The sequence below is a fragment of the Rhinopithecus roxellana genome, chromosome 9, assembly GCF_007565055.1.
Source record: "Rhinopithecus roxellana isolate Shanxi Qingling chromosome 9, ASM756505v1, whole genome shotgun sequence".
NCBI lineage: Eukaryota > Metazoa > Chordata > Mammalia > Primates > Cercopithecidae > Rhinopithecus > Rhinopithecus roxellana.
Genome location: NC_044557.1, coordinates 85610592 through 85637120, shown reverse-complemented (window position 1 = coordinate 85637120; position 26529 = coordinate 85610592). Strand labels below are relative to the sequence as shown.

Here is a 26529-nt window from a genome sequence, read left to right as displayed (position 1 = left end):
GAGCCGAGATCGTGCCACCACACTCCAGCCTGGGCAACAAGAGCAAAATCCCGTCTCAAAAAAAAAAAAAGGCACACAAAAGAAACCTGCCCTGAAGTTGGGTGTCCTCCTATCCCCAGCTCTATCTAACATGGCACTGCACACAAGCCCAGCAAAGTCTGGGCACATGATGGGACCAGACTTCAATGCACTGATGGCTGCAGCGCCAGGGCCTAAAGGGCGAAGATCAATGCGCACGCCAAGGTGACCAACAGAAGCAGAGGGTCGCAGGGCACCCCAAATGGCTGTGAAACATCCACCTTCTGTTTCTGCTATAAAGACACATGCACACGTATGTTTATTGCGGCACTATTCACAATAGCAACGACTTGGAACCAACCCAAATGTCCATCAATGATAGACTGGATTAAGAAAATGTGGCACATAAATACCATGGAATACTATGCAGCCATAAAAAAGGATGAGTTCATGTCCTTTGTAGGGACATGGATGCAGCTGGAAACCATCATTCTCAGCAAACTATTGCAAGGACAGAAAACCAAACACTGCATGTTCTCACTCATAAGTGGGAATTGAACAATGAGAACACTTGGACACAGGAAGGGGAACATCACACACCGGGGCCTATTGTGGGGAGGGGACAGGGGGAGGAATAGTATTAGGAGATACACCTAACGTAAATGACGAGTTAATGGGTGCAGCACACCAACATGGCACATGTATATATATGTAACAAACCTGCATGTTGTGCACATGTACCCTAGAACTTAAAGTATAAAAAAAAAAAAAGAAACATCTACCTTCAACTGTGTTCCCAGACCCCTCCCTAAGAGCAGCCTCTTCCACTGCGATGTAAAGGAGAGGGGTCCCTGTAGGGAGGCCAGAGAGGAGCTTTACAAAGGTCTCTCACCTTCTTACCCAATTGTCATCATGCTCCACAGAAGCACGTGGAAATCGACCTCAGCTATCAGGAAGCCGTGGGAGTAGCTTCAGAAAATGTCCCAAGTGTCAGCCTCAGGGTGGGGCGTTGCAAATCCCCTGGGTGATCTGTACACTACAGAGTCAGCCGCACAGGGTACACCAGAGGGAACCAGACAGAAAGAGACTGAAACCCACGATGTAAAAGCAAAAGCAAAGGGGCCAGGCGTGGTAGCTCACGCCTTAATCCCAGCACGTTGGGAGGCCGAGGGGGTCAGATCACCTGAGGTCAGGAGTTCGAGACCAGCCTGGCCAACAGCGAAACCCCGTCTCTACCAAAAATATAAAAATTATCCAGGTGTGGTGTCGAGCACCAATAGTCCCAGCTACTCAGGAGGCTGAGGCAGGAGAATCGCTTGAACCCGGGAGGCAGAGGTTGCAGTGAGCCGACATCACGCCATTGCACTCCAGCCTGGGCAACACAGCAAGACTCCGTCTCAAAACAAAACAAAAGCAAAGGCAGGACTCAAGTCAATATTCATTTATTCAAAACAGCGTCCTAACAACAACACATTCAAGCAATTCCTTAATGAAAACACTGGGAAATCCAAACCCACTAAATTCTGAGCCAATCTTTTCCTTTTATTCCTTAATGAAGTTTGCTCTACTTCAGAGAAGTCCCCTAAAAGTCCTGCACGTTTGCATAATTATGGCAAAGCCATGCAAGCTACTCTCCTCATGTCTTCAGCAACCTGTTGCAGTGACAATGCAGCCCACACTCTACTAAGGCGTCCTCCCGGGTCTGGGGTCCAACGACCAGACCATGAGCACACAAGTCAAGGTTCCAGAACCTGCAGGCACCACCAGGTCCGAATCCAGGATCCAGTACTTACTGTTGCGTGACCTGAACCCCTCTGTGCCCCAGTCTCCTCACTTCCAAAATGGAAAGATGGCAGGACCCACAGAGTCATGAACACCTAAAGCCCTTTGCCAGCGCCTGGCAGTCAGCACTCGCCATGCCCTTGGTAACTGCTGCTGCTGTTACTCAAGTCACGAGAACTCACTCTAACCGCTCAAGTCACTCCTGTAGCCTCAGACTTCATCCGTGTGTCTCTTGGTACCATCTTTTCATCACACCCAAGCCTGCGGCCACTCCCTGCTGACACTGCCATTCACATATTCATTATCCACAGCGCAATTCCACTAACTGTTTCGTGAGTCCTGATTTGCCAAACACAGCATTTAAAACATTCCACTTTTGAAATAAACAAAAGCAGGCTGGCACAGTGACTCATGTCTGTAATCCCGGCACTTTGGGAGGCCGAGGTGGGAGGATCCCTTGTGCCCACGAGGGTCAAGGCTGCAGTGAGCCCAGATCATGCCACTCCACTGCAGCCCAGGCAACAGAGTGAGATCCGGTCTCAAAATAAAATATTATAAACAAAGCAAACCAAAATAAAATAAACAAAAATAGAGTGAAATAATGGAGAGAGCCCCCTGGCCAGACTTGCAAGACTCAGCGCCGACGGCCCAGAGCACACATAGTCAGCACCCACTCCTTGCCCACCTGCTCTGGCCCCTGGGTCCCCAGGCGGCCCTTCTCACGCCACGGTGGCCCCGGCCCAGGCAGTGTTCCCACCCGGCACACAGCCCGCTCAGAGTCCTCTGAAGGGTGGCAGGCTCGTGAGTTCAAAGCCACAGAACCAGCATGAAGTGGGGCCCTTGGCCAGGAGCTGACACTTCAGGGACAGAACAGAAGTGGTTGACATCAGGTAGGAAATGGTGGCTTCTGTCCACTACAGCTGATGGTTAGGGGATAGCCACAGTGAAATGAAATTTTACCATACTCAAGGTGGTTTTGCTTTTCGGAACCAGACCACCCTCCTGCCCGCTCGTGCCTGTGGCAGCTCCCCCATCTGGCTTCACCACAGCCACGCCCCTTGCGCGCCACAGATCCTGCCCATGGTCTGTTCTGAATTCAACACATGATTGAGTTGCAGCACTCCTGTGTTTGCTCTGTCTCTTTGGGGCTTTGTTTAGAAAACAAACTTTGACAATAACCAGGCAAACGATGGGACCAAATACCTGCAGAGTCACTTAAAAGAACAAAAGACGCCTGTTCCCATTCCAAGGGCATTTTGTAAGAAACATGCTTTCCGGTATCTTTCATCTGAATCAACACGTACCCTGTCATCAGTGAGCCCCGAGCCAAGAGGCTCCCCCTCAGAGCACGTGCCTTCCTCAGAACAAGACAAGGTTTGCACTGAGTCCTCCACATTCTTGTACAAGCACCCTTGTAACCAAGCCCCATGAGGCTCCCACACCCCATAGTCCATGCCAGATGAGACTCCTCAGGAGACCCCAACCGCCGTCCCACCTGTACCCTGCTTTATCCAGGGAGCACTGGCACAATCTTACCGAAGCATCATTTTGAGATTCCTACAGGAGAGGCTCACTCCTCAAAGGACCGACGACAGCCCTGCCACCCACTTATATAGCCAGCATCGCAACAGCGAGCTGCTGGCACCAAGGGCTTCCTATGCTCCAGGAAGACTTGCCATGCATTAATTCACTTCACTCTCACAGTGTAATTCCTGTTACTAATTATGACAACAACAACAATTATTAACTCTAGTAACTATTATGTAATTAACACAATCACCTATTGATAATAATTGCAACGAATTATAATCAACAATTGTTTATAAGAACCAAATTATAACAAAATGCAATGCATTATGGTCATACTCTGATGGTTATGATACATAATTTCATATAAGCACATAGGTATTATTTATAATAATTACCAATGACAGCAGTCACTATTATTATCCCCATTTTACAGAGGAAGAACCAGGCACAGGGGCAGCAGCAGTGGGCAGGGCCTGGGTGGGAGCCCAGGGCCTCGGTGCCAGAGCCCCTAGAACGGCCTGATACCAGGCTCACAGAACAGGAGAGCCTCAGGGGGAGACAACTCACTGCCCCCACCTTGCTCAACCTTGGGGTATGGCCTCCACCCAGCAGGGGCTGAGCACAAGTGGATTTACAAGGAGCACCTGTAAGCGGCCCTCGGGAAAGGGACACACGTCAGCACTGACTGCGTCCAGCGGAGCCCTGTGTGTTTTCACCAGGCAGCCTGTCCATCCCAGCCCCGCTCTCCACCCCCGCACGCCCTCCACCCCCGCGCACCCTCCACCAAATGCTTCCTGCAGCTCTGCTCTCTGCAAGCAACAATGCGGGATGCCGGGATGCAGCAGGAGGCAGGTCCAGCCTCTGGCAGTGAGAGAGTGGACCCCCCTCATCCCCAAACACCTTGTCAGACACTGGAAGGAAGCACTCTGAAAGAGAGGGTGTTCTAGGCGTGTATGTAAGAGAAGCGCCACCGCGACCAGCAGCTAACACGAGTGCTTGCTGCACACCACGCTCTCGGGCATACTGACCTGCTGAATCTCAGTGACCCTGTGAGAGCAGCACCACTCTTTTTTATTGTTTTCTTTTTGAGATGGAGTCTCGTTCAGTCGCCCAGGCTGGGGTGCAGATCTCGGCTCACTTCAACCTCCAACTCCAGAGTTCAAGTAATCCTCCTGCCTCAGCCTCCTGAGTAGCTGGGACTACAGGCAACTGCCACCATGCCCAGCTAATTTTTTGTATTTTTATAGAGACAGGGGTTTTCACCATGTTGGCCAGGCTGGTCTTGAACTCCTGACCTCAAGTGATCCACCTGCCTCAGCCTCCCAAAATGCTGAGATTACAGATGTGAGCCACTGCGCCAGGCTGAGAAACACCACTCTCATGCCCAAATGAAGAGTTTTGATGACACACCAATGTTGGTCACGCAGCTGGTAGGTGGAGAATAATCAAGAACCGAGCACAGCTGCCCACAGGCATGACCCTGTCCCACAGGAGCCCACCCTCTGATCTGTGTGCTACCATCATCCTTTTACTTTAAAAACTGTTGGATGCGGGCCGGGCGCGGTGGCTCACGCCTGTGATCCCAGCACTTTGGGAGGCCAAGGTGGGTGGATCACAAGGTCAGGAGATCGAGACCACCCTGGTTAACATGGTAAAACCCCATCTCTACTAAAAATACAAAAACAAAATTTAGCCAGGTGTGGAGGCGGGCATCTGTAGTCCCAGCTACTCAGGAGGCTGAGGCAGGAGAATGGCGTGAACCCAGGAGGCAGAGCTTGCAGTGAGCCGAGATTGCGCCACTGCACTCCAGCCTTGGCAACAGAGCGAGACTCTGTCTCAAAAGAAAAACAAAAACAACAACAAAGAAATTGTTGGATGCTGGGCATGGTGGCTCAGGCCTGTGATCCCAGCACTTAAGGAGGCTGAGGTGGGAGGACTGCTTGAGCCCAGACGTTTGAGACCAGCCTAGACAACATAGTGAGACCCTGTCTCTGCTAAAAAATAAAAAAGCCAGGTGTGGTGGCACACACCTGTAGTCCCAGCTACTCAAGAGGCTGAGGTGGAAGGACTGCTTGAGCCTGGGAGGTTGAGGCTGCTGTGAGCCGTGATCACACCACTGCACTCCAGCCTGAGCAAGAGTAAGACTGTCTCAAAAAAAAAAAAAAAGTTGGGCTGGGTGTGGTGGCTCATGCCTGTAATCCCAGCACTTTGGGAGGCTGAGACAGGTGGATCATGAGGTCAGGAGTTCAAGACCAGCCTGGCCAACATGGTGAAACCCTGTCTCTACTAAAAATAAAAAATTAGCTGGGCACGGTGGTGGGCGCCTGTAATCCCAGCTACTTGGGAGGCTAAGGCGTGCTAAAAATAAAAATTTAGCCGGGCATGGTGGTGGGCGCCTGTAATCCCAGTTACTTGGGAGGCTAAGGCAGGAGAATCACTTGAACCCAGGTGGCAGAGGTTGCAGTGAGCCGAGATCGTGCCACTGCACTCTAGCGTGGGCGACAGAGCAAGAGTCCATCTCAGAAAAAAAAAATAAAAAAAAAAGTTGGCCAAGCGCAATGGCTCACACCTATAATCTCAGCACTCTGGGAGGCCAAGGCAGGAGAAACACTTGAATTCAGGAAGTTGAGGCTGCAGTTAGCTGTGATTATGCCACTGCACTCCAGCCTGGGTGACAAAGCAAGACCTTAAAAAACCCAGAACTGCCGGGCGCAGTGGCTCAAGCCTGTAATCCCAGCACTTTGGGAGGCCGAGACGGGCAGATCACGAGGTCCGGATATCGAGACCATCCTGGCTAACCCGGTGAAACCCCGTCTCTACTAAAAAATACAAAAAACTAGCCGGGCGAGGTGGCGGGCGCCTGTAGTCCCAGTTACTCGGGAGGCTGAGGCAGGAGAATGGCGTGAACCTGGGAGGCGGAGCTTGCAGTGAGCTGAGATCCGGCCATCGCACTCCAGCCTGGGCGACAGAGTGAGACTCCGTCTCCCAAAAAAAAAAAAAAAAAAAACCCAGAACTACTGTAAATATACCTCCCCCAAATAAATAGTACTCAGAAATGCTCAAGATAATTGAAAAGGAAAGACAGAAAATCATAAATGTGGCCGATCCCAACTGTCTACCCATGTATAGAAAACGTGTGAGCCTGGGCAACATGGTGAAAACCCGTCTCTACAAAAAACACAAAAAATCAGCCAGGGTGGCGGCGTGCACCTGCAGTCCCAGCTACCTGGGAGGCTGAGGTGGGAGGATCTCCTGAGGCCACGGCTGCAGTGAGCCGTGATTGTGTTACTGCACTCTAGCCTGGGTGACAGAGTGAGAGAGTGAGACCTTGTCTCAAAAAACAAACAAAAAAAAAAGAAAACATATTTCTTGTGAGTAATATTACAGGTGACTTTTTTTTCCTTTTATTTCCACATCGTCTAAATTATTTGAAATGAGCATGTCTTTCTATCATGATGGAAAGAACAATTTTTTTAAAAAACTAGAATCAAAAAGCAACTCTGCCCAAGGAAAATTCTGCGTGGAAACCCCACGGCGGCATGATGGGAGGGGTCAGGGCGGCTCCTCCGAGAGCAGCTGCTGGCTCCTTATCCTGGTGGCAGCCGTGGCCTTATCTATGTGATGCAGACAGAGGCTGCCATGGAAGGAGGGGGCCCCTGGCCCTGGGCTGCCCACACACATACAAGACACAGCCGCACCCGCACCTGGCAGCCACTGTCGCCAAGTCGCTAGGGATGGGCTGTCGCGCAGGCTCGGCAGCAACTCTAACATCCACGGGTAACACCAGGAATGGCTCCCTAACAGGAGCTGTAAGTGCAACGCGAACAACAGCCTCATTTACCGCTCTGGACCACTAATGACCATCCACAAACCATCCACTGAATGTCTTACCACTCTGGACGCAAGGACACAAGAGAAATAAAACAGGAACGCAGCCCAGCAATGCTGGGGCCCAGAGGCATGGCTCAGACCAAAGGGGTCAGAGAGAAGGGAGCAGGGAAAACAGACCTGGCGCCAGGGACCCGGCAGGCCAGAGGCTTAAGGAAGCCGCGGGAGGCCTGAGGCTAAGGCCTCGTGCTCACTGTACTGCAGAGCACAGAAGGGGACGGACCTCCCCCAGGCAACTCTCGAAAGCAGCGTTCCAACTGCACTGGAAGGCCAAAGACAAAAAGAGCCACACACACGTATGAGGGTTCCGGTCAGAAAGTCTGTGTCTCGCAGGGGTGGGGGCCAGCAATTCTCCACACTCCATGGGCACACTAGGTTTCAACGAATAAGCAGACACACTGTGGACAGTGAGCGCCAGGCTTCTTAACATCTGTTAATGTTATAAGCAATGGAGGAGGCGAGACACACTGCTGGGGTGGATGTGAATCTGAAACACTGGTACGATCCCATGGTTTTTAACATGAATGCAGTGGATAAACATGTATGCACACACATGCTAGTGTGGACGTGTGTGTCTCCTGCCTGTGTTTCTAGCACCATCCTCCAATAAAAGAATAAGAGCTCAGGGATGAAATGGGCTAGTGCAGGAAAAATACAAGGAGCCCGGAGCATCTCGCAGGTTCCAGAAGAGAAACAGTCAGAATGTGAAGAGGCACGCTGAAAAGATGCGGGGCTACCTGAAGGGGTCCCAGGTCAGGAGGAAGGGAGGAGGAAGAGGAGCCTTCGGGCAACAGCACCAGCCACGTGGGAGCCTGGGGGGGAGGGGGCTCCAGAAGTGAACATGGAATATCCAGAAAATGGCCATTAGTCAAATGGACAGATGTGCCTAAGAGCTGCAGGCCGGGTAAGAGGCCTATAGCAATGCCAACCTGCCCTAAGATCAGAGAAGATGACGGCAACAAGGGAAGCCATCTATAGGAGCCCTGCACTACTCTGGACACTTTTCTGTAAGCCTAAAATCATTGTTAAGTCAAATGGTAAGAGAATATTTATGAATGAAATGATATGACTCAAACAATGGAGGGTGCGGAGCAGGAGAGGAAGACAGGCTGAGTGATGGTCACATGAGTGTTCCTTATATTTTCTCCTCCACTTTTAGGTACATTTGAATTTTTCCACAATAAAAAGCCCTCTAAAACTTCTTCTTGGCCGGGCATGGTGGCTCACGCCTGTAATCCCAGCACTCTAGGAAGCTGAGGTGGGTAGAGTGCTTTGAGCTCAGGAGTTTGAGACCAGCCTAGGATAACATGGTGAAACCCTGTCTCTACAAAAAAACAAAAAAATTAGCCAGGCAGGGTGGCATGCATCTGTGGGAGGCTGAGGCAGGAGGATCATTTGAGCCAGGGAGGCAGAGGCAGTGAGCTGAGATTGTGCCACTGCAAGCCAGCCTGGGTGTCAGAGTAAGACCCTGTCCCCAAGATAAAGAAGAAAAAAAAATTTTTTTTCCCAAAGTTTGCAAATTCAACATAAATCTGGTCTCCTTTTCTTTTTTCTTTTTAAAAAAGAGATAGGGTCCCGCTCCATCACCCAGGCTGCAGTGCAGTGGCGCACTCATAGCTCTCTATAGCCTGGAACCCCTGGGCTCAAGCAATCTCCCTGACTCCTGAATTGTGCCCATCCATGCCAAAGGAGCAGAAGGTCTCACCAGCCCCTCCCTCACGTCACATTTACTCCATCTCTCCGCCCACAGCTGCCCTCACAGGAGCCATTTCTGATGATCTCCAAGCCACCTGCCAACCGTTTTCCACCCTGCAGCCGGTGGGTTCGCTGTCTCCCACACTTGCCCCTTCTCGGGCTGGAGGACGATGGCCATGCTCTGGCAGCCTCTGGCTGCAGCAGTCCCTGACACCCCACGCTCGGGGCCACATTCCTGCCCCTCCTACTGGACCAAGCACTTGCTTGCGCTGGAGACACCTGCCATTTTCCATGGATTTGTGTGACTGCTCACAGACTCACATCTGCATTCATGACTCAGACCGTGAGCTCGCAGGGCAGAAGCCAAGACTATGTCCATTCACCATTGTCCCCAGTCGCGGGCATGACCCCAGCGCATAGCTGTCAGTCAACACTGACTCAAAGAACAAGCTTCTTTGACATATGAGGCATCCAGGATGGAGTCTGGGTACCGGACTCCCTTTTCAGCCTTGTTCAATGATGTTTACCTTTATTATGTTCATTTAGTCATCCAGGTTCCAAATATGCTGTACATTCTGGCATGAAGAAATGAACACACCTAATATCTATTAGGTGATCTGGGCAAAACATCTTAAATCCAACATTTTTTTTTTCACTCTGGTAACTAATCTGCTAGGAATGGTTTAGTATGATTCACTTTCTAAAAGTTTCAGATGATAATAACAAGTGTTGATGAGCACGTGGAGAAACGGAACCCTTCGCCAACGGCTGGCAGGAATGGAAATGGTGCAGCCACTGCACAACAGCTCAGTGGGCCCTCAAACAGTTACACACAGAGTCACCATCTCACGCAGCCCACGAGAAATTAACACACACGTCCACGTGAAAACTTGTACACAAATGCTCATAGCAGCACTATTTATAATAGTCAAAAAGTGGAAACAAGACAAATCATGGATGAACTGGGACATATCCATCTACTCGGATACTTGATGACAAAAAGAAACGAAACACTGATGCCACGTGGGCCTTGAAGACATGTGGAGTGAAAGAAGGAGACACAAGAGTTCACTGCCTGTGTGGCCTCATCTGCAGAACATACAGAATAGGTCAATCCAGCGAGACGGAACGCAGATGGGGAGTTCCCAGGGGCTGGGTGGGAGGGAATGGGGGTGACGACTTAATGCACATGGGGTCTCCTCTTGGGGGAATGAGATGGTCTGGAAGTAGACAGCGATGATGGCTGCACCACACGGTGAATGCGCTACATGCCACTGAATTGTTTATCTTACAATGGTTCATCTGATGTCACTGCCACACGTCCCCCTGGCACTCCAGCCTTGGCCTGCCTCCTGAGGGCACACAGGGAGGCACTCAGCCTCCAGCAGCCAGTCAACGGTCAGGCCCTGGGATGGACACGGGGCACACCTGGACCCAGCAACACCCAGAAGGACAGTGCTGGCAGGAACAAGGGCACCGTCTTGCTGCGTGCCCTCTGACGTTGCCATGCTTCCCTCCCGTGCACACCTATTATTACCTGTCTCCATCAGTGCTACGGGATGCGGCCCCATGGCCCCTCCCTCCATAATGGCCACTGTCATCACCCCTGCCAGGCCACAGACGCCACCTCCCACCCCAAACACAGCCCTGGGAGGCCACTTGCCATGGAGCCACAAACCACAAGAAGAGGTCCCAGGGCGGGATGGCTGTGGAACTTTTCAATAGGGCAAGAGAGTTTCAACATGCAGATTTAACTCTTAAACAAAGAAATGACCAAAGGCAGTAAAGCCTTTAGTGAGTAAAAGAGAACACATGGCCAACACTGCAAAGTAGGCACAAGGGAACCAAGATGATCCCGGGGCAAGGAAATCACACTGGGGGATGGAGACACGTGGACAGGAGAGCCCACCACAGGGCGAGATGCACGGGGAGCCAGGAAGATGCAGGGTGAGTGCAATGGACCGTCCCCTCCTGGGGTTCTGGAACCAAGCTTGTACATAACAGACACTCACACTGGCTTGCATGGGTGGCACCCATAACAGACACTCACACTGGCTTGCATGGGTGGCACCCACCCTCCTCAGGCCAGCTCCAAAGAGCCCCCTCAAGGAGGTCTCGACCGGGTCACTCGGCTCCGCTTCCTCTGGAGCCCTGCCTCACTCTGGGAGGCAGCCCACTGGGGCCAGCCTTGCCCCCTGTCTTCAAGCACACCCCAACCAGCCAAGCAGGGCAAGTCCCCATTTGTAGAAGTGAAGCCAGAACATCCACACTGCACGTACCCCAGGGCACAGAGCTGGCGTGCTCGGCACGTGACCACCTCAACCTGGACGGGGATGGACAGCGGCAGAACAAACCCAAACTTGGAGAGCCTGCATCCAACCACCCCTCCAGCTCCGACCACCGGTCTGCAAGAAAGACACTGGGGACAGAGAACATGCCGGGCTACACCCAGGAGACGCAGCTGCGGGAGACGGCAGCACCGAGCAGCCAGTGTCCCCAACAAACAGCAAGGCTGGGGGCTCAGGAGGAGGCTCTGGTCCTCGCATTCCGAGGTCGCCAACTGTGAACATCCACACCAGTGAGCAATGGGCAACCCTGGCACCGTGTGCTCCCCGACAGGGAGGAAGGCTTGGCCTTCAGATGCCGGACACTATGGGGGCATACAAGGAGCAGAGAGGGAGACAGACACACACCCTTGTCATGTGGTGACATCTTCTGAAACATCTGTCAACAAGATGATGCCACTGGGGTGTGCAATGAGAAACGCGAAATGGGACGGGGCTCAAAGAGAAGCAGCATCAACCATGGACAGACCACGCTGGAGGCAGGGGACAGTGCATGGCACACACCCCTCTCCCGCTCCTTCCAGTGGTCCTCTCGCCCCGGCGCATGCCCTCCATTGGGACCATCGCAGCAGCCTCCTCCAGGAAGGCCTCTCTGCTTCCACCCCACCCTCTTGGTCTGTTTCTAACACAGTAGCCACAGGGATCCTTTTAAAGAATAAGTCAGCTGGCATCCCTCCTCTGCTTGGTCCCTGCTGCATGTTCCTGGTATTGACCTCCCTGCCCTCAGCCTGCACCTGGGCCCTGGCTTCATCCCTCCTTTGCTGGAGTGCAGTGGCGCGATCTTAGCTCACTCCAACCTCCACCTCCCGAGTAGCTGGGATTACAGGCACCCGCGACCAAAGCCGGCTAATTTCTGTATTTTTAGTAGAGACGGGTTTTCACCACGTTGGCCTCGAACTCCTGACTTCAGGTGATCAGCTTGTCTTGGCCTCCCAAAGTGCTGGGATTCCAGGCGTGAGCCCCTGCACCCGGCCCAGTCCTGCTCCTTCTTGGTGGGCCTGTGCTGACCACCAGGCAACTTGCCCCTCCCAAGCCCCAGCCCGTGACCCTGGTCGACCATGGTCTTTTATCCTGCGTATCCAGGGGGTGCTTTATACCTGGCGCACTGCCGAGTCCTGTTTTGATGCTGCCCCCAAGCCCTCTCCTCAATCACACGCCATGAACGGGCCTCACCCCAGCCTGGCTCCCTCCAATGGCACATCCTTTGCGAAGCTTCCCCGGGGGAGTCCGACCTGAGTTCCTGCCGACTCTACCACGTGCATCCCCGACCCAGACCCTGCGTTCATCAGACAATCCTGGAATGGCTAGGCTATGTCCACAGGGTTACCCTCAAGTGTTCCAGAACATTCCAGGAGAATGCTCTGCACTCCTCAGGGGAGCTGCACAAAACAGGGATCACCCCCCAAAAAGCTCCCAGGGCCAACAGCAAACTTAAGGTGTGATGAGTGACCGTCTCAGCACTGAGAATCCATCCACACCTAACGTGACCGTTCTTACAGTGAGCCACGCATTTTAGCATCTTGCAAACTGCATACTTCACGAAGCAGCGGCATGCACAGGGACCAAAGCGTGCCCAGCAACGTCCCCCTGCCCCAGTCACCAATGGGGCCACTCGAGCCACCACGGCAAAGCCATGGGCAGCACGTGGCTTTCTAGTTCCACCGGCTTCAGCCTGGTTCATGGCCTGCGGGGCACAGTGGTGCCCTTTCAGCATCGCTCCTGTCTAAGAGCGGGCAAGGAAGGTCCCCAAGTGCTGTTGGGGTCCGGTGCACTTGGGTCTGTATGGAGGTGAGCTCTGAGCGACACGGGCCATCTTCTGGGTCCCTGGCCCGAGCCTCTCAAGACCGCTGTGGACACCAGACAGATGAGTGTCATTTATCAGAGATAAGCGTTTTTAAATGTTTTCTTATCCTTCCCTGCTTGCAAAGCAAAGACCCAGAGGTCAACAAAGAGGATCAAAGGGAGGAGGAGCACCCGCCCTACTGCCAGGCAGAGTAACGCCCTCACCACGGCAGGAGTAACAGCCACCATCAGAGGGACCTTGTAAGGGCCCCACATGTGGGACGCAACTGCAGGTTGCCCGCATCATCTCCTCTGATCAAAGCACCACCACCATGAGGATGAGGTTTTCACTCTGTACGAAGAGGAGACTGAGGTTCAGAGAGGTGAGGTGAGGCACCCGTCACTTGGCCAGGATTCCGCTGAGGTGGGCCTGACCTGAGCCTGCGCTGGGGGTGGTGTCATGCTGAGGCGGGCATCCTGCAACGTCACATGAGCCCCCAGCCACTCCCCAGAGCTCAGGCACCTCCACACACAGATCTGCTCCAAGTCACCCCCTCATCACTCTTGGCATCTTCCTTGCTTTCTCTGCATTTTTTACTCGTGTCACTCTATTAACTCTTATGTCCCTGCAAAAAAAGCATAAAACAAATGATGCCCCGGCTTGCCAGCTTGAGGGGCAGGGGAGGCCGCCATCCCTCAGGGCCTCCCCGGGCTCCTCGTTCCCACTGCTCAGCCCGCACACGAGCGTGGGGCCGTGCTCAGACCAGAATGGTGTCCAGGTCTCCAAGCACGCCAAGCGCCACACCGAACAGGGCACTGATCACCCCACAATCATAATGGACTCAGACACCCACCCCAAAGCAGGGGGGCTACAGAGTCCCCATTTACACCCAGTGCCCACCAGCTTCCCGCCCTAAATAAGCTCACTTAGAGTAGGACGCCAGAGAGGCTTGGGAACGTGGGTCCCACGGCAGGGTCCTCTCACCATCAAAACTCAAAAACAAACAGGGCAAAGCACCCTCGGGTCCTCCGACCATCGGAACAAGATCACGCTGCTGCAAACTCCTCCAACGAGTCAGCATGATGTTGGAAAGACAAACTCACAACAGTTGTATTATTTTACTCATGAGTCAAACCTGACAAACATCTCAAATGGCTATGACCTGTGAACCTCAGTTTTTGATCTTTTTAGGTACAGCTGCAAGATGAAACTTTCTAGTGGCTGCCTTCTGGCAGCAGAGTACCCTAGCTCTCTAAGGACAAAAACCCAGAGCTGAAACACTCAGCAACGACATGGCAAAGGACAACGCTGCCCTGAGTTACTACCCCAGTAGGATTTTCCCAAGATGGACGCCAATTACAATAAGAGATTCGGGTTAGGAGCCACCTGAGTTCCTGAGTCTGGCTGTTTCTAAGCCTTGCTACAGTTCTGTTTATTTGGGATACAGGTCCTTAAAAACAGGTATTGGCCAATCTGCATGGCATTTACTGAAGCCCCAGTAATCACCTTCAGAAGTCCCCTTCCGTCTGGTAGTGGACTAGCGGTGTTCACAGCAACATGAAACCACAGGGGGCACCGCACACAAGCATGGCGGTCACTTGTCAGAACTCCACGCTTCACCAGTAAAGGAGAACCCCACAAAGTCCCCTGTGGGGCACCCAACATGCTATCTCCCACAGATGCGCTGACCCCACTGTCTTGGGGCTGTCCTCCAGGTTTCTGGCATGGGCTCCTCCCTCCCTCAATTCCACTCCCATGAGGATGCTCCAGGGCTTCTACCTCCTCTCCCCACCCTTATCCCAAACCCAGTGAGTCCCAAACCTGGCCCAGGTCACAGATGCTTCTAAGAAATGCTCAACTCTGTGCTGGGTGTAGAGGCTCACACCTGTAATCCCAGCACCTTGGGAGGCCAAGGCAGGAGGATTACTTGAAGCCAGGAGTGACACCAGCCTGGGCAACAAAGGGAAACCCCCATCTCTACAAAAAGTCATCCCAGCCTCTTGGGAGGTTGAGGTGGGAGGATCGTTTGAACCCGTGAAGTCAGGGCTACAGTGGGCCGTGACTGCGCCACTGCACTCTAGCCTGGGCGACAGAGTGAGACCCCACCTCAAAATAATAACAATAATAATAATAATAGGCCGGGCATGGTGGCTCACACCTGTAATCCTAGCACTTTGGGAGGCTGAGCCAGGTGGATCACCTGAGCTTAGGAGTTCGAGACCAGTCTGGACAACATGGCAAAATCCCGTCTCTACTAAAAATACAAAAAAAAATTGGGTGTGGTGGCGCATGCCTGTAGTCCCAGCTACTCAGGAAGCTGAGGCACAAGAATCACTTGAACCCGGGAGGCAGAGCTTGCAGTGAGCCGAGAGTGTGCCACTGCACTCCAGCCTGGGCAACAGAGAGAGACTCTGTCTCAAAATTAATTAATTAATTAATTAATTTAGAAATTAAAAAATAATAATAAATGCCTGATTCTGGGAGTCACGGATTTTTTTGACACATCAAACAGGAAAAGAAACACTGCAAGAAACAGTAGGAGCCAGGCTCTGCCAGCAGATGTGACCTCGACTGCGGCTGTCACTGCAGGCCTCCAGCACCTTCTCTTCTGTCCTGGGTCACGGTATGCAGACTAAGGATTCGTGGGGATCGTGGGGAACGTGCCGCTCCCCTCCAGCACAGGCACCCATGCCCCTTGGCCGGGGCCAGGTGGGAAGGCAGAAGAGTCACTGCATGGGGGAAGTCAGGTTGGAGAGGATGCCAGTCATCCAGGCCAAAGTCCCCACTTCACAGGTGAGAAAACTGAGACCACACAAGCAGATGTGGACGGGGCTGGAGTTCTGACCAGACTCCTGTCTCTTCACCTCGATGACAGTGAGAAGATGAAAAAGGCAGGGGCCGGGCGCAGTGGTTCACACTTGTAACCCCTGCACTTTGGGAGGCTGAGGCAGGTGGGTCACTTGAATCCAGGAGTTCCAGACCAGCCTGGGAAACATAGGGAAAACCCCGTCTCTACAAAAACTTAGTTAGGCACGGTGGTGCACACCTGTAGTCTACCTGGGAGGCTGCCCAGGAGGGCTGAGGTGGGAGGATCTCCTGAGCCGGGGGAGGCTGAGGCTGCAGTGAGCCTTGACTGTGCCACCGCACTCCAGCCTGGGCCATGAGAGTGAGACCCCGTCTCAAAAAAAAAAAAAAAAAAAAAGAAGGAAAAAAAGAAAGAGGTAGGGCTTCCAGTTCCCTGACGCAACCCACACAGCCTGGTTCCTGGCAGACAGAGGGAGGCCTGGCCCACCTCCCACACCCTGCTTCTCCCAGCTCACAACGGGGACGCGCGTCAGCACCCTTTGGAAAGAACTAGTGGCAACCTCAATGACACCACACTCACGCCCATCAGATTTTATGAGGATTTCAGGAAGTGCAGTGCCATGAGGGGTGAAACAAGTTTAAAATGTTCAAGCCTGTTCACAAGCTATACACAAGCCCCAGATTTAAAAAATGCACTGAACCTGAGAGGCCGCCCGTCCACCCTGCTTTGCGCGGACAGGTCTTGTGTGTGCCTGTCGTACCAGGGAAAGCTTACAGGTGCCCACTGCCCTGGAGAAAGCTCCCAGCGCAGATGATGAAGTGTCTACTCACCCTGGATACAGCCCCATGGAGAGAGAAACCAGAGGGGCCTGGTGATTTGGTCACAATGGGTAAAGGACCGAGAACAAAGAGTAGTTTCAAGTTCCTAAACTTTTGGAGGAAAAAATTAGAATAGTGGCTACAGCGAACAAGTGCAGGCCCCTGACCGCAGCAGCAGGCTTGGGGCTCTGAATGTGTGGCGTGGGCCAGCAGAACCCCCGTGAGGAGGAGGCAGCAACCACAGGCAGCGCAGAGCTGGCCACAAACGATAAGGGCAGAGGTAAGTGAAGGAGGGAGCCGTTCCCAACCCAACACTGGGGAGAAAAGAATCCCTCTTATTTAATTATGAGATAAACTGAGCAAGATTCTCCAGTTCTATTCCATATTTGCCACAGGTTATACAGCGTCGCTTCTGCTGAAAGAGGACCACAAAAAGGATTCTGCTGCAACTGAAAATTAAACATGCAAAGGGACCTGCCCCAAAACATGCTTAACAGCCTGGCAACATGTCAGGACTCCATCTCTAAAAAAGTAAAAAACCTTCGCTGGGCATGGCGGCACATGCCTGTAGTCTCAGCTACTAGGGAGGCTGAGGTGGGAGGGCAGCCTGTGCCCAGGAGTTTGAGGCTGCAGTGAGCCATGACTGTGCAACTGCACTCCAGCTGGGGCAACAGACAGCAACCCCAATCCTCAGAAACAAAACAAAACAATACACCACTTAAATGTGTCAGAATTAAAACCATGAGCAACTGGGTCTCCAAACAGCCCCCCTCAACAAAATGGAGACCAAAAAACAAAGATTTTGAGCAATGGGGTTCTTTCTAAAACCATTAAAGAAAAAATGGAGCAGGAGGGGAGGCACGAATGCTCGGAAGAAAAGAGATTTTTTTTTTTTTTTTTTTTTTTGAGACGGAGTCTCGCTCTGTCACCCAGGCTGGAGTGCGGTGGCGCGATCTCCACTCACTGCAAGCTCCGCCTCCCGGGTTCACGCCATTCTCCTGCCTCAACCTCCCGTGTAGCTGGGACTACAGGCACCCGCCACCACGCCCGGCTAATTTTTGTATTTTTAGTAGAGACAGGGTTTCACTGTGTTAGTCAGGATGGTCTTGATCTCCTGACCTCGTGATCCGCCCATCTCGGCCTCCCAAAGTGCTGGGATTACAGGCGTGAGCCACCGCGCCCGGCCGAAAAGAGATTTTAAAAGACGTAGGTCGGGCATGGTGGTTCATGCCTGTAATCCCAGCACTTTGGGAGGCTGAGATGGGCAGATCACTTGAGGTCAGGAGTTTGAGACCAGCTTGGCTAACATGGTGAAACCCACCTCTACCAAAAATACGAAAATTAGCGGGACGTGGTGGCTTAGTCCCACTACTCAGGAGGTGGACGCAGGAGAACTGCTTGAACCCGGGAGGAGGAGGAGGTTGCAGTGAGCCAAGATGGTGCCACTGCACTTTAGCCTGGGCAACAGAGCAAGACTCCGTCTCAAAAAAAGAAAAGACATGCCGGGCGCGGTGGCTCAAGCCTGTAATCCTAGCACTTTGGGAGGCCGAGACGGGCGGATCACGAGGTCAGGAGATCGAGACCATCCTGGCTAACATGGTGAAACCCCGTCTCTACTAAAAAATACAAAAACTAGCCGGGCGAGGTGGCGGGCGCCTGTAGTCCCAGCTACTTGGGAGGCGGAGGCAGGAGAATGGCAGGAACCCGGGAGGCGGAGCTTGCAGTGAGCTGAGATCCGGCCACTGCACTCCAGCCTGGGCAACCGAGCCAGACTCCGTCTCAAAAAAAAAAAAAAAAAAAAAAAAAAAAAAGAAAAGACATAAATATAGCAAGTCAAATGCAGGGAGAAGAGAGAGAGTGGGCTAGCTTTAGAGGCGGAAGGCAGAGACCCAAACGTGTGTGTGAACTTTTGTTAAAATTCAGGATCCAAAGCACCCAACTGTAAACACATTTCTGAGAAAATGAGAGAAACTGATCACAGACTGTTAACTGTGATAACGGCACTGGGGTATGTTCAAAACGTCTCCGTTGCTTTAGACACGCATTAAATAGCAAGGTAAAATGACAGGTCTGCAATTCACTTTGGAAAATGTCCACAAAGAAAAGGGGCATATTTGAAGCAAATGTGAAAAAACTTGATGACTGCTGAAGCTTCGTAATGGATAAATGGGAGGGTATTAAACGAGTCACTCTACTTTTGGGTCTTTTCACATATTATTTCACAATATTAACTATTTTTAAAACTCAAACGTTACGTTTTGAAGATTCAGAATAACGATTCATAAAACAAAACCACCTGAGACGGACCATTACAGGAGAGCATTCACTGCACAGCTCAGACAGAACAAGCCCGACTGGCATTGGGGACACTTTTGAGACAGAAACTAGAAGTTAAAGAATAATTCTGCTTCTTCAAATTGTATGGGTTTTAGGAGTTTGGAAGCATTTACATCTTTTTTTCCTATGCACTTACTTAAATTATTCCTCAGGGTTTATCAAAGACCCAAGGGGGACTCTGCACACATACCCAGCCATGCTGCGATGGCCTCAGCCATGTCTGCTGCGCCATGGGGAGAGGGTGATATCCTGCCATGGCAAATGGGAACCAGTATTGGGAGAACTGGCCATAGCTTCATGGGGACCACTGGGGGTAGGGAGAGAGGGGGCAGGAGTTGTTAAATGGCTCTATAAACCATGGTGAAGGTCAGCTCTTCTCAAAGTCACAATCCTATTCAGACAACTGTCAAGTCTTAGATGTCACAGAGGTTACTTTGTGGCAAATCTGCGAGGGGTGTAATACACAGGAGCTTGAAAGCGTAGCAAAGTCATAAGAGACAATATCCTGGGGGAGGCAATCACCACAGTTCAAGGCCTTTTGAATAGTTAAAAAACCAAAAAACTAATTTGTTCATCAACGAAGGTTCAAGGTCACCGGAGAATCCACCCATCCTAATAACTCAGTTCAAAAAATGGAAAAAACAGTCACATTTTTAACTTCAGATTCTAAATAGCATTCACATATGTAACAGCATTTGTTTGTGATTGGTATAATGTAGAGCTATTGTGAACTGTTTTTTAAATTAGTAAGTTGCCTAATAAGGGTGTTACAATTGGAAGTAGCAAAACTACTTGTAATTTTTCTTTTCTTTTCTTTTTTTTCTTGAGACAGAGTCTCAGAGTCTCGCTTTGTCCCCAGGCTGGAGTGCAGTGGTGCTCTCTTGGCTCACTGACACCTCTGCCTCAAGGGTTCAAGGGATTCTCCTGCCTCAGCCTCCCAAGTAGCTGGGACTACAGGCGCATACCACCACGCCCAGCTAATTTTTGTATCTTTAGTCGAGACAGGATTTTCATCATGTTGGCCAGGATGGTCTCGATTTCTTGACCTCGTGATCCACCCGCCTTGGCCTCCCAATGTAATTTTTCTATAATTCAAATTGAATGTCTTATAATTCTAAATTAGAAAATTTTAGATTAAAAAGAGTCTCAATGAAGACTATTCCAAAAATTCCTTTTACACAAAATTAAAAGCCTTAATGTGTAGCACAAAACTGAACTGCACCACAGACTTATAATTACAGCACGTTTGTACAACCTGAAACTTGGGTTCATTCCCATCCTGCCATTAGCTATGAATTATCCTGCAGACACATTTATTCTTTCAACCACTGTCCTGTTCCAGAGGGTCCGCTCCCTACCAGGCCCACACCACAGCAACAATCTCCAAAAAACAGCGAGTGACAGAAACAAGCCTGCGGATCCTGTGGGCCAAGGTACGCTGACAAATGAAATCGACAAGACAGCATCCCAGGGCAGAGCACACAGTGAAGTACAGCAGGGAGCTGGGGTTGCTTCCTGAAGCCTCACTGTCAATGACAAGTAGGCGGGCAGGTGCTGGTCCAGTCCAGGCCTAACAGAGACTTCTTACGGTGGGTCTGGGTTATCAGGCCTGAAAGGCACTGCCCTGAGGAAGGCACCCAGAGAACCAGCTCGGAAGTCCGACTGATGGTCCTGACACTCACTCACTGCTGCGTGACGTTGGTGAAGTTCTCAACGTCTGTGAGCCCTGGCTGGCTGTCTTCACAAACACCACCAACCTCAGCAAGCCGAGTGAATTAAGTAACACGCAAAACACAACACGGAAAGCTTGACCTTCCTCAAGGCTCTTCACTTTTTCTGGGCCTCCAACTTTTAAAACTGATAACCTGAACAAATGGAGTGCTGTCAGTCCCGTGTTTGCTGGGTTCCTCTACAGGAAGGAGCTGGAAGGTCCCAACTCACACAAGGGGATGCCCGGTCCCTTCCCACGAGGGCGCCTGGCCACTCAGGGCCTCCAGAGGCCAGCATCTGCTCCAGGACTGTGGCCCCTCCCAGGTGTAGGGGGAAAACCATTCTTCAAACTGCTGATAGCCCTCATGGGTTGAAAAGTTGGTCAGACTCCGCCTTGTTGAAGCTTTCTAAGTGACATCAGAAAAAAGACGCGACATTCGCAAGGCACAGAGCCAACAGCCTCAGCAGTGGGGGCCACCATCAATGGACCCAGGTGGGCCAGGGGGCCTTCCAGGCCGCACAAGTTGGGGCCGGTCTGCAGGAGCGAGAGCAGCATCGGGAATGCGAACCTCCTCACCCGGCCAGGTAAACATTAGCCCCGAGCCCGGCGAGGCCTGCGCCGCCTGCGGCCCGACTGGGGCCCAGCGGACAAAGGGGAGCAGGCGGTGCCCCGTCCCAGCGGCCAGGCCGGCCGGGAGAGCCAGGAGCCACGTGCCTGGTGGGAGCACGCCAAAAGCAGTACAACACTTGACCGTTTTCTCGGCCCAGCAAGGAAACCGCCTTCTACTCTGCATTTAAAAAGAAAAACAATGCGTTACTGCTTTAAGTTTTTTAGAACTTTTCCAGAGAAAGGCCGACTAGCAACAAGGGGTGCTACAGGAATCCACCTCGCCTCACCTCTCCTAGGAAATTGTAAAAGGAATTAGCACTTGAATGGCGAGGCCGGCGTGTCTGGAATGAGAACGAGCCGCGCACGCAGTTTGAGGGTTCCGGGGAGCCGCGTCCTCCCCCTTCCAGGCGGCAGTCCTAACTACAGGAATTGGCCAAAATTCAGCATTTCCAGACTTTCCTTGGGAAAAGGGGCCGAAGTGCTGGCAACAAGAATCCTGAACCACAACGGAGCGCGCCTCAGACTCGCCGCGGCTGGGGTCGGGACCCGCGCAGCCCCCTCCCCTCCCGGCCGTGTGCGCCCCGGGCCGGGCGCCCCGAGCCGGCCTCCACCCCCTCGGGCGCTTAGGGCCGGGCCGGGCCGGGCTGCGGCGCCCCCATCCCCGCGCGGGCAGCGAGGCCGGGCCAAGCGGGGCGCTCCGGGCCTCGGGCCTAAACGCGGCGGCAGCCTCGGCCCCGGCCCCAGCCAGCCGGGCCCCGGGCGGGGGATGCGAGGACGCTGGGACGCGGGCCCGAGGCGCGGGAGGGGCCCAGGCCGCGCGGGGCGCCCCGACGACTCACGGGGGCCGAGGAGGCCGGGGCTGCGCGTCCAACGCGGGGCCGAGAAAACGGCCGGCCCGGCCCCGCCGCCGCCGCTCCCCGAGCCCCCAAGCCCGGCCCCGGCTCGCCCGCCCCCGGCCCCCGCCGCCCCGACCCCGCGGCCCCCCGATCCCCGGCCCCCGCCGCCCGCGCCGGGCCCGCCAACCACGGGCAGGAGCGCGCGAACGGCAGGGCGGGCGCCCCGAGCGCGAGGACTCACCGGGGCCGGCTCCCGAGTACATGGTGGCGCCGCCGAGGGGCTACGGGGCCGAGGGGCGGCCGCGCGCGCGCCACGGGCCCCGACGCCGCGAGCCGCGAGGGAGCCGCCGGCCGCACGATCCGCCCCGGCGCGGCCGCCTCTCCAAACAGGTTTACCCGACGCGGCCGGGGCGGCGGGCGGAGGCGGCGGCGGGAGCGGGAGCGGGAGGGCGGGGGAGGAAGGAGGGGGAGGGGAGGCGCGGCCGGGCGGGAGCGCGCTCGCCGGGGGAGCGGGGCTGGGCGCGCGGCGGCGGCGGCGGCGGCGGCGGCGGCGCGGGTCTGGCGGGGCCTGGGGCGGGGACCCGGGGAGGGGCCTGGGGACCTCGCCGGGCGGTGGGAACCGCGGGCGGGAGCGGGGACGAGGGCCGGGGGCGGCGCGGCCCCGGGGACCCTTCCCCGCCGCCCAGAGAAGCCGCGTCTTCCCGACGGGGAGGAGCCGGGCCCCTGGCTGTGCCGCCCGAGCGGGGTCGCCCACGCGCCCTCGCTTTCCCCGCCGCCCCGGGGCGCAGGAACCCTCCCACCCTCAGCCCCTCAGCCCCCAGCCTGGCTCTTTAAGTTACTACAGGAACACGGAGGCCGGGAAGCTGCCTCCCAGCCCGGAGCTTGAACTTGAACGCGGCCGGCCGCTCGCGCAGGACCACACCGCCACCTCCCGGCGCGGCCCCAGAACCCAGATAATCCGTTTACAGCGCTGAGAAAGTCGAAGAAGTTTTCAGTCCATGGCAGCTGGTATCAGGGATCAGATCCGCGGACACGCCCATTCCAGCAGTCGGGGCCTCCTCCGACCGTCGTGCGCCTCCGAGCATTTCTGTCCTGTCCCTCCGGGTCCGTCTGTTTTTCGGCGGCTTTCCTGGAAAAACCAGCCTGTGGTTACCTCCTTTCTCCCCTGAGTGGTGGAGGATTAGAAGGCAGAGGGTGACCCACAGTCTAAAGTGACTGGTCGCCTTTTTCCAGATTTCCCGGCGCATTCCTTCACCCCGTGGCATCGGCTGTCTGCATACTGGGTGCAAGGCCCTGTTCCGGGCCAAGAATAAACAGGAGTTCTGACTGCCAGGAGCTCCGCAGCCAACAGGTTGGTCCTAACTAGCTCTGTGCAGTCTTGGAGGACAGCCCTGAAGAAGGGCAGGAGAACCAGCACTTCCTCCGAAAACTCAATAGGACATCAGTCTTCACCACGTTGCTGATACAAAACATGCTCCTGAAATGTGTAGTTACGAGCACCGGGAAACCCGGGTGGCAGTGTGCGTGGCATTGTTCATCACAGCCTGGACTGCACGGCACTGAATACCACGGAGGGCAGGATGGAGAAACAGTGGTCATCTTCACAGGGTGGAATCTAGCCATTCACAAAAATTCCAAAACAGGCAAAATTAAACTGCATTGTTTAGGGTTGCATCATTAAGTAGTAAATAATTGACAGAAGAGCAAGGAGGTGGTTACTCTAAGTGTCAGAATGGTGAAGACAGCTGGGGTGGGTGGGCTGTGACCACAGCAGAGCCCTGGGGGATTTGGAGGTGCCAGGCCTGTTCCTTCCTGCAGTGCTGCCCTGCATTTGGCAGCCATCCCTTAAACTGCACTTTTACATTTTATATACCTTTTCCATACCTTTGCTATAGTATTTTATGGGAATTTTTAAATAATCATGAATGTTATCACTTTCCTGTTTATGAACCATGCCACCGCATCAGTCTCCCCAGTTCGCAGCTGCCCACCCTCTCTCTCTGCCCCTGTCTCCCTCACACATCCACAAAACTCGTTTCTGCCCGAAATCCCTGAGGCCCAACTGCCCTGCTGTCAGCGACTGTGTGCCTCGGCAAAGGCCCAGAAGGCTCTTCGTCACTGGCTCCCCTCAGCCCGCCTTCTGCTCCTTTGAGCGCTGTGTTGGGGAACTTTGTTGCAAGGATTTAGTTCCAGAAGGCAAGATAATGTCTCAGGGCTTCATTGTGTCACTTCTCTTTGGATGGCTGACACCGTGGCCCTCTGCTGGCGGAGGGGTGCCATTGCTGTCTGCCCCATCTCCATCCCCGGGGCCCAGTCACTGAGTCCGCCCTCTCGGGCACGGGGGTGGGGGTGGGGGGTTCCCCCTGTTCTTTTCCTAAGTAAGGCCATCCTCTGCAGGTCTCCACCCTCCACACCTGTGTTCAGGAATTCAGCCCGCTTCCGGCAGCCCCATCTCTACCCTCCTCCCAACCTGCTTTTCTTCTGGTGTTCCTCACTCAGCATGGCTAACAGATCCCACCACCCAACGGAGCTGAGAACTGCAGTCCCCTCTGCCTGCTGCCTCTCCTGCCATCAGTGAACCTGCTTAACTCATCTAACTGTGCCTCTCGGTGCTTGCTGGGACATGTCTCCAGCCCATGCTGCTCTGTCCCCCAGACCCACATCCCACACCTGGATGGTGACTGGGCTGACTCTGGGTCTTCTGGACCCAGTGTTTCTCCCTGATACAATTCCTTCCTCTGTGTTTTAGGATCCTGATGCTTTGATAAGATGTTCTAATCACAGCCAGGGACATTTGCAGCAGCCTGGACTGCAGTTCTGCATGCTGGGTGCACTCGGTCTAAGGCACCAACTCCCTGAGAGAGCGAAAGAAGGGGTTTGGGGAAGTACAGAGCAAGCTCCTGAGGCCACAGGGCTGACAAAGCCCTCGGCTTTGGGGGCACTTTGTTTCTTCAAGACTGAAATGCAGGCACTGGAACAAATCGTTTGTTCCTAAAACATGTTCTGCAAGTGATTAAAGAAGCTTTGGGAAGTCAGGTAAATTGGGAAGCACTGGATCAAACAACAATACATAAGTTTATTGTCTGCAGGTCTTCTCAGAGCCTTCAGCAAGGTGAGAAGAATCATGCTGCTACAAAGAGGAAGGAGGGCATGAGAGAGCATGCAACCTGCCCCGAACCCACTTAGCCACAGAACCCCTTTTTCACGAGGCACCTCAAGGTTCCATGGAGCATACTTTAGGAAACATGGAGGTAGAGGTCTTCTGTGATCCCTTCCAGCTCTAATAGTCTATGATTCTTTGAGTAGTAGATACTTTGAGACAGGGTCACCAAAGCAGAAGTGTAGTGGTGAAAACACAGCTCATTGCAGCCTTGACTTACCAGGCCCAGGTGATCTTCCCACCTCAGTCTCCTGAGTAGCTGGGACCACAGGTGCATGCCACCATGCCTGGCTAATTTTTAAAAACTTTTGTAGAGATAGGTCTCACTATGCTGCTCAGGTTGGTCTTGAACTGCTTGGCCCGAGTGATCCTCTCAGCTTGGCCCCTCAAAGTGCTGGAATTACAGGCATGAGCCGCCACGCCTGACCTTATTTTTTTGTTTTTTTATTTTTCTAGACAGGGTCTCACTCTGTTGCCCGTGCTGGAGTGCAGTGGTGTAATCATAGCTCACTGCAGCCTCTTTGGCCTCCTGGACTCAAGTGATCCTCCTACCTCAGCCTCCCAAGTTGCTGGGACTACAGGAGTATGCCACCAGGCTCAGCTGATTTTTGTAGAGATGATGTTTCACCACATTGCCCAGGCTGGTTTCAAATTCCTGGGCTCAAGCGATCCACCAACCTCAGTCCCCCAAAGTGCTGGGACTACAGGTGTGAGACACTATGCCCAGACTCTGTGTGTGTGTGTGTGTGTTTAATTAAAAACTAAGCAGGTGGCCAGGAGCGGTGACTCACACCTATAATCCTAGCATTTTGGGAGGCCGAGGTGGGTGGATCATGAGGTCAGGAGACAGACCATCCTGGCTAACATGGCGAAACCCTGTCTCTACTAAAAATATAAAAAATTAGCTGGTTGTGGTGGCATGCACCTGTAGTTCCAGCTACTCAGGAGGCTGAGGAAGGAGAATCGCTTGAACCTGGAAGGTAGATGTTGCAATGAGCCAAGACTGCCACTGCACTCCTGGACGACAGAGCGAGACTCCATCTAAAAAAAAAAAAAAAACTAAGCAGGCCATATGCAGTGGTTTGTGCCCAAAGTCTCGGTGATTTGGGAGGCCAAGGTGAGAGGACTGCTTGAGGCCAGGCGTTCCAGACCAGCCTGGACAACACAGGGAGTCCCCATCACTACAAAATAAAAATTAAAATTTAGCTGAA

At 53.4% G+C, this 26529-nt stretch overlaps 1 protein-coding gene across 1 annotated transcript in view; it reads right to left on the bottom strand.

Moving 5' to 3' along the window:
- AGO2 (argonaute RISC catalytic component 2) overlaps positions 1–22543 on the bottom strand; it is a 120405-nt gene extending 97862 nt beyond the window's left edge. Inside the window, exon 1 of the mRNA XM_030937401.1 lies at positions 22400–22543. Coding sequence (XP_030793261.1) covers positions 22400–22421 — 22 coding nt within the window. The 5' untranslated portion in view covers positions 22422–22543. The remainder of the gene's footprint in view (positions 1–22399) is intronic.
- Between the last annotated feature and the right edge of the window lie 3986 nt (positions 22544–26529).